The following is an 8,747-nucleotide window of genomic DNA, read 5'->3' on the forward strand; positions in this document are numbered from 1 at the left end:
CAGGCTGTGTTGAAATCTCCAAGAGTTTTATTTGGTAAGGTTAGAAAGGATGTGTTTCCCTCACACTTTGTGGCATAAATCAACTACTAACTGATGTGAAGGGAGGGTCTTCAAAGAAAATGGTGTATGGGGGCGTTATTTCACACTGAGTATTCTGTGAAAAGTGATCAGGCATAAAGTAATCTGATCCTGGGTGCTCAGCTTTCTGGGTTTTGGTGGAACTGATACAGCAACATCACCAAAAGATCCAGACCAATCAGCCACCTCTAATAGCTTAAAAAAAAATTACCTGTTTATACTATATTTGCTTTATTCTGCCAGTTGGGACACTTTAGTTCAACACTCTTCCTTGTGGTGCACAAACACAAACTTCCAAACATGACAATTTCAGCTTTAGTATTTTAACTTCTAACTACTTTGAATTTATTTTCTGAACCTCTCTAGTCATCACAAGTGGAAAAAAAAAAAAAAAGTAATTGGAACATTTTATGTAATAAATGGGATGGAAAACCAGCAGGATCTGAAGAGAAACGCTTGCTTTATAGCACGGATCCCTAGAAGTATAAATAGAGGGAAGCAGCAGTGGCTTCTGCCTGTTGGCCACAAGTGTTTGATCTCTGTACGATTACGTAAAGGAAGAGGCCAAGCCTGCAAAAAATAAGTTTATGCAGATTCATGATTACTCTTGCAAACCCAGATGATCTGCTATCTCACTTCTTTTTTTAGTTTTTTTTTTTTTAAAAAAAAAAAAAAATAAAGAAAAAGAAAAGAACAGGCCAGCCCTTGAAAGTATTTCAATCGAATACATCACAGAAGCAGGTAGGAGGATCTGCCCATAGCGTGTGCGGTATCAAGCTCTTTTTCTTTACCTGTTCCTTTCTTAGGCCTTTACACTCTTCCTTAGCTGCAAGTTGTGAGTTTCTTTCTGTGAGAAAATGTGGCTTACAGGCTTTTTTTTTCCTTAGAGTTTCCTTGGCAGAAAGCTTAATGAAATTATCTGCCATCAACACCTGCCTTCAAGCTTTCCTGATAAAATTAGATTTTATATCTCAGCATCACATATGGCATCTTTATAATTAGTCTTTTTGCAGTATATGAATGTCAGTTCCTAAAATGCTGCCTGTACAGTTCATGCGGGAATATTTTGCTCCATTAAACAAATTCAAGTTTTTCACTGGAGCTTCTAATTGTTGAAAATCCACGCTTTTGTGTGTCTAATCTCAGAACCATTTTGATGAAGTGAAATACAGCGTATCTTCAGCTTCACTGGAACCAAGCTGTGTGCAGATCATTTCTGGAAATGGAAACCTGAGATATCTTCATGGGCCTCCATATCTGGAATCACTTGTGGAAATGTAGTCTTTGAATACATAGCCATCTGAAAATGAAGAGTGGGCTTCTTCAGAAGGCTCAGTATTGACCTAATCTCGGAAACAGAGGTATCTTTATGCTTAGGAGCTTCTGAAAGATATTATCATACATAACATTTCAGAACAAGAACACCCAGTTTTTAACACATGTGCTCGAGAGTAAGCACAGTTCCGTTGAAATGTGAAGCTCGGAGGTGTTTTCAGACATGTGATGACCAGAATAACTGGTCAGAAAAATGAGGAAGAGTGTTCCCATGTCAGTGATTCACAGGTGATTGTTTTAAACTGTTGTAAAATTCATGTGAAGTCCTACACTAGTACAGGTACCAGTATAGGTGATAGGTGATTTTTTTCATTACTCATGTCACAGCTGAGAATTTTTATTCCACTTGGGTACGTTCATTTCTCTGCTCCGATAAGGAAATGCACAAAGTAACAGATCATCACTATACTGTTAGCACTAATGTCATGGAAGTTGTAACATTTGCATGGAAAAGTCAGCATTTAGTACCTATGCAACAGGATGAAAATGTGCAAACTGTCAACTTGTAATAGAAATGTCTTTAGTTTCTCAAGTGCAAAGTTAGTGCAGTGTCAGCAACACTATCCTCTAGGAAAAAAAGAAAACAAATAGGAAAACACTTATAAACATAGCTCTTGATAGCTCTCATGCAAACTGCTGTCAAACTTGTGCACTAATGCAGCGAATCATTCAGGCTCAGCTCACTGGGGGTGCTCCTGCTCATATTGGTAAGACTGGCCATAAGTGATTTAACTTTATACGCATAGTAGTCCCTTAAGTTGACTGACGGAACTTCTTTCATGCCATCACCAAAATCACAGCTTCTCATGGCACTCTCTAACTGCTTCTGACGCCTATAGAAGTGGGAGAATTTATTGAAGATGAGTGTAATGGGAAGCACTACCACTAGGATACCAGCTAGGATGCATGCAGATGCCGTCAACTTGCCAGCAGTGCTCCCTGGCACAACATCCCCATAGCCAACTGTGGTCATGCTAACGGTAGCCCACCACCAACAAGCAGGGATGGTGGCTAACCCCTCATTCTCTTCCTTCTCAATGGTGTAAGCTACCACTGAGAAAATGGAGATGCCAACAGAGAGGTAAAGTAAAAGAAGCCCCACCTCTCTGTAGCTGTACTTCAGGGTGGCTCCAAGAGACCTGAGACCTGTGGAGTGTCTAGCAAGCTTTAATATGCGGAAAATCCTCATGAGCCTCAGGACTTGTGCAACCCTGCCTAAATTTGCTAAAGTCGGACTACTTTCCACTACCAAGTTGACAATTAAGGTAATATAAAATGGAAGGATAGACATGAGGTCAATCAAATTCAAAGCATGCTTGAAAAATTTTAAAAAGTCAGGGGCTACTGCAAATCTCGCCACCAGTTCAAAAGTGAACCATGCAATACCAAAATGTTCCACGATTTCAAAGCGAGGGTCTTCCTCGGGGTTCCCATTGCTGTCAATAATCTGAAAGTCTGGGAGGCTGTTCAGGCACATGGTCACAATGGAGCCCAACACCACCACTATTGAAAGGACACTAAAGATTCGGCTTAAGACTGAGTACCCAGGATTATCCAAAGCAAGCCAGAGCTGCCTCCTGATGTTTCCAAAGGGTTGTTTGTCAAATTTAGAGGCATCGTTGTAGAATGCCAAAATCTCATCAAAAGATGATGTGGTACTTTCCTGGTCACTTTGTTCCTCCCATTTCTCTTGGTCTGGCTCCATTTTCCTCCCATGGTAGCTGTAACTGCAGCAGGAGTCTATAAAGAATTCATTGATTCCCCAGTATTCAATCTCCTGGCTGAAAGAAAACACACAGAGTTCACCCATCACATGGAGCTTGCCGGTGTTATAAAAATGTAGCACGTAAGGAAAGAGCTCGGGGTTCCTGTCAAAATAAAATTCATTCTTGGTGTCATCATAGTCGTCACAGAGCTCCAGTATCGATTCCTTTGAGTGGCAGCTCAGCAGTTTTCCCAGCCTGGTCTCCGGGAACCTTAATAATGTGTTGGATCTCATCTTTTTCTTAAAGCCTCCAACGTTGATGCTGATCTCATTGTCTTCAAAATTCGCTTCAGATAAAGCCTTCAGGCTCTGCCCTGTCATAGTGAGCTCCTCCCAAAGGTGTACAGGGAACGAAAACCTAGGATGCAATTGCACACAAAATGAGCAGAATGAGCAAATCTATAGCATGTTCCCCTTTTCTTTCTTTCTTTTCTTTCTTTTCTTTCTTTTCTTTCTTTCTCTTTCTTTTATTTTCTTTTTCTTTCTTTCTTTCTTTCTTTCTTTCTTTCTTTCTTTCTTTCTTTCTTTCTTTCTTTCTTTCTTTCTTTCTTTCTTTCTTTCTTTCTTTCTTTCTTTCTTTCTTTCTTTCTTTCTTTCTTTCTTTCTTTCTTTCTTTCTTTCTTTTTTCTTTCCCTCTTTCCCTCTTCCTTCCTTCCTTCCTTCCTTCCTTCCTTCCTTCCTTCCTTCCTTCCTTCCTTCCTTCCTTCCTTCCTTCCTTCCTTCCTTCCTTCCTTCCTTCCTTCCTTCCTTCCTTCCTTCCTTCCTTCCTTCCTTCCTTCCTTCCTTCCTCTTTCTTTCTCTCCCTCTCTTTCTCTCTTTCTTTCCCTCTCTCTTTCTTTCTCTCTCTCTTTCTTTCTTTTATTTCTTTCTGTCTCTCTCCCTTTCTCTCTTTTCCCTCTTTCCCCCTTTTCCCCATTTCCTCTTTCTTTCTCCCGTCTCCCACTGAAGACACTAAGGGCGACTCCTTTGTTCCCTCTGCAGGCTCCTGTCCCTACCCGCACCCTTCACCTGGGCTGCGGCTGTCGCTCCTGCGAAACCCCCATTGCTCACAGTCGTTGTGCCACCGGGTCCGCGCGGACCTTCCCCCCTCCCGCCGCGCCCTGGCCCCGCCAGACAAGGACCCCCCGGCTGCCGCCGCCCGGGGCCCCGCTCCCGCCGGGCCGCTCGCCCAGCCGCGCCCCCTCCGAGGGGCCGGAGCCCTGCGCCCCCGCCCGGGGCCCCGCTCTGCCCGGGAGTGCCGCCGCCCCCCGCCGCGGGGGAGCCGCCCCTCTCCGCTCCGCTCCGCGCCCCGCCGCGCCCGCCCTACCTGCTGTCTCAGCGGCCGCGGCCCCCCGCCGGCGCGCCCTGCTGCCCCCGGCCCGCCATCCCCGCCGCCCGCGGGGGCCGCCAGGGCTCGCCCCGCTGCCGCTGCTGGTGCTGTGCCGCTGCTGGTGCGGTGCCGGTGCGGTGGGGGTGCCGGTGGGGTGCGGTGGGGTCCCTGTGTTGGGAAGGCGGCCCCGCTGGGCGCGCGGTGCTGAAGGGACAGCGGCCGCGCGCCGCCCCCCTCAGCGGCGGGAGGCGGCGGCACGCGCGCTCGTCATGGCGACGACCCCCGCGGCTACCGCTCGCCCCTTCCCGCCGCTCCCCCTTCCCGCCGACCCCGCCGACGATCGGCGCTGCCGCCGCGGGACGGCGGCGCGGCGGGTGGGCGGCCGGCGGGGGGCTGGCGGCCGCGCTGCCCGGCTGAGGAGGGGCGGCCCGGCGGAGCCGGTGTACGGCGGTGCCGCCGCTCGCTCGCTCTCGCTCCTGCCCCCGCGCACCGGCGCTGCGAGGGGACGGCAGAGGCGCCGCAAACTCGGGTTTCCTCCCCCCGCGATCCTGCCTCACACCGCCTCGGACCGGCACAACTTCTCGAGCGGGGACGCCCGCCCACGCCCACGGTGGCGCTGGGCACCCGCGGACCCTCTCCCGAGGAGGGGACACCCACCCACAACCACTCGCCCACCGCCCCTTTGCCCCCTCACCCGCCGGCGGGCGCCGCGGGAAGGGGCTGGGGGAGGAGGTGCCTCCCTCTTCCCCCCACCGCGGCACAAGCGGGTCCCGCCGCGGCCCCCACGCTGCATCCACGCCGTGTCGCCCGGGCAGTGTCCCTCCGGGGACTGGAAACACGGAGGATGGGGGCACTCGTCAGAGCAATTTGGTGTGAACAGAGCAGGGCTGCGTGTTGAAGCTGCCCGCCGCCCTCTCAGACGCCGGCTGGGAACCCCCGACCTCCCCACACAACCTTGCCCAGCCACTTCGGGAGGAATAATCCTGAGGGATCGTGCCTCTGGCAGAGGGGCCCGACCTCCCTGCACGGCTGCTCTCGGCGGAGCAGAGTTCTATTGCTGGTGTGTGGAATAATATCTAATTACATGGTCACCGGTGGCAGCATCTCTGCCCACTCTGCAGGCGGCTGTGAAGAAATCTCCGTCCTCTTGCTGAGCCGGGCGGAGGAGGCAGTTCCCGCGGCGGGAGCCGACCGTGCCCCTGCTCCCCCGGAGCAGGCAGCCGGCTGTGCAGGGCACAGGTGCTCCGAGACAGGGGCCTCGTACAGGGCTGACCTGCACTGTCTCCCACCAGCTGCCTCATGACCACCTCTCGCTCATGGTCCCATGCATCCAGAGTCTGGCCACTGGAAAAGGATTGCTGTAAATGCTTTGTAGGATTGGGGGTTGCAGGGGGACGATGCCTCCTCACTTGCATCCCTCAGCTTTGGCAGAGCCCAGAGCAATCTTGCCCTGTGCATCATCCTTGGCTTGTTACTCAAACCCTGTGGTTGGTGTGGTGGGAGAGGGGTTATACACCCCAGCTCCGGCAGCACATGAGCCCTATTTACAAGGAACCCTCCCATTAAAGAACAACCCTATAAGAACCCAGATAACTGAGTGCAGACATGGAGTGGGGCAAGTCCTTGTGCCTGCAGTGGCCATGTCTCCAAGAGCCTGCTCAGCTTTCCTACCTGGGGTACTGTGATCATCTCACCCCATCCCACTGATGCTGGTGCATTGTGTGGCTGGAGCCCCCACACCCCTGAGGACACTCCCACAGTGGTGTGCATGGACCCATAGCACTCTCAGCCCTCCAGGAATGCTTCAAGTTTGCTACAGATGCTGCCCCTGCTTGCCTTTTCTTGTGTGGTACTTGCTCTTGCTTTGCTCTCCTGCTGGTGCATGCCTCCTGCCTCCTTTTCCCCCTGTGGTCCTCTGGCATGTCCCTCCCTTTGCCACAGATGCCCTGGGTCAGAGCTCTGGGTCACAAAGTGCCTCACTGCACATCCAGTGGCACCTCATGGCACGTTAAATCCACACTGAATTACACATACCAGGCTGCCTTCCTGGCCATGGAAAGCACCGCTGCCACTCAGTTCAGTCCCCCCAGCTTTTCCTCACCTCAGGGAGGAGGCTTCACAAATGCAGTAGCAACCTGTGCATTTCTCTGTAACAACAGCTTTTCATCTCCAGAGAGGCAGCTCTCCTGCTTCCCAGCGGCAGCACAGTCGTTAGGTTAGTTTGTGTCATCCCTCTCCTCTCAGGGCTCTGCTGGTGAACCACTCACTGGGGAGCTCTAATTATACTGGCTTTTAATGCCTGGGGCAAGGGGTGGCAGGACACAGGACTAGGAACCACCACGTAGGATTTCTGAGTTGGATGCACCCCCATGTTCCCCAGGGCTTGGATAAATCACAAAACTTCTCTGCTGTGATTTCCCACTCACCATTAGGAGAACAAAAATAACTCATATTCCTCAGTGACGTTGCAAGGAATAGTGAGCTGCTGCTGGTAGTATATTCAAATGATGTCTGCGTGTTTTCACCAGCTCTGAGGTAGTCTAGGTATCTAGTGGGGGCTTTAAACGTATTGAAACATCTTCAGCAAATTTGTAAATAAAATATTTTTCATTACTTTTCTTTCTTATTATTAAATTAGGTTGTTTTCTTTTCCTAATGCTGCTTTGGAAGAAACTAAGTGGAGATATGTTTAGAGGATTTTCAGACATTCATACATTGTTCCCTCCTTCTAAGCCACCTGGCTAAGAAAAAAGATCATAGGCAACCTCATACTAATTTTGGAAAACATATTTATCTGTCTGTGTTCTTATCTTTACCCTGGAAAAATAACTGGTCACTTTTCTAACCTGTATTCTCTCATTAAATGGCACAGTGAAGTTCATGCAGAGATACTGGAGATAAATAGCAAAGTAGTATGACTGTGTAGGGATACAACTCCCCCTAGTTCAAGATAACTGCTCTCGTAATTAGAGCTAATTGGCTCAGCCAGAGCATTTTGATAATAAGGCTAAAATGCTTCCAGCACCCAAGATAGTGATCCAAATTTCATCTAAATGTTTCTGCAAGGTGTGCACTCTGCTCCACAGACATGCAAGCAGGTCTGCTGCTGACCTAGTGCTTTTGCCTTTCCCAGTGGGAAGTACGGCACGAATTGCTGTGGATGCACTATCACTGGTGGAATCCAAGGCAAGAGCTCTGCTTTGATATGCCAAAAGAAATCAGATGTCTTTTTTTTTTTTTTTCTCCCCAACAAAAGAGCTTGTGATTTGTCAGATAAGAGCAAATTTTGGGATGCCCTAATAATAAATCAAGTAAATATAAAAGAACGCATTGTCTCCACTGTCCTGTGGACGCTTCTTGGACTGGTGAGGAGGAAAAAGGAGTGCTGAGATGAAGCTGGGATTGGAATGTAAGGAAGTGTGAAAGAATTGCCAGTTGGAGTGGGTGGATAAATGGGTGACTCCTATCCCCTAGGGCAATATTACAAAAGCTCAACTCATTTTGAGTCTTCTGGTTATAGCTGTTGGCTCTGAGAGTGTAAGAGAGACAGGATTTGTTTTATTGGTACATGTGGTACCATGTTATTTGGGGAATATGTGAAGGTGCCAACACTGTGCAAAAACATTGGGATATGTATGGGTGCCCACCAGGGCTGGTCTGGGTCTGGACACATCCTAAGTGCAGTGTGTTTGCCATCACTATACACCCTGCCCTGGGCTTGTGGTGACCTGAACAGTGATAGAATGTGGAATTATTGCTGTGCTAGCAACCAGCTCTCTGTAGGAAGCTGCCACCTAAGAAGTCATGTCTTTGGACAACATCTCCTGTCTGGTCCCTGTTGGCTGTCCCACAACTACAGCAGCTGCACTACCCCACAGTGAGTTTAGTGCTGATGAGGACATGTGGCATTCACTTCTGCAGGCATGATACACTGATATCTTTGATGCATTGTGAGCTTTGGAAGAAGTGAAACAGGTATGACCATTACTATTTCTTCGGTGTTAATGAAATATTGAACAGGTTACAAAGGAAGATATGGGACCTGAGTCAGTGGTTCTATCAACACTTCCCCTGAGTGGTAGATGGATTCACTTTGGACTTGAGGACACAATCATCTATTAGGCTGAAGGTGGAAAACCTGAACTTAATAGATATTGGAAGGTGCCTGCCCTGGCCCTGGAGACAGATTCAAATGATTCTTGTTGACCATTTCTTTTTGTACCAGATGGACTGGAAAATCCCAGAGTTTTAATGTGTTAT

At 49.1% G+C, this 8,747-nt stretch overlaps 1 protein-coding gene across 1 annotated transcript; it reads right to left on the reverse strand.

The window, feature by feature from the left end:
- Positions 1 to 2,065: 2,065 nt before the first annotated feature.
- Positions 2,066 to 3,499, reverse strand: KCNS2 (potassium voltage-gated channel modifier subfamily S member 2; the record flags this gene model as incomplete). Its single annotated transcript, XM_082045799.1, has 1 exon — positions 2,066 to 3,499. The coding sequence occupies one exon, from the start codon at positions 3,497 to 3,499 to the stop codon at positions 2,066 to 2,068; it is 1,434 nt and encodes a 477-aa protein (XP_081901925.1).
- Between the last annotated feature and the right edge of the window lie 5,248 nt (positions 3,500 to 8,747).

This window comes from Streptopelia decaocto (assembly GCF_964273445.1).
Source record: "Streptopelia decaocto genome assembly, chromosome: 2".
Taxonomy (NCBI): Eukaryota; Metazoa; Chordata; class Aves; order Columbiformes; family Columbidae; genus Streptopelia; species Streptopelia decaocto.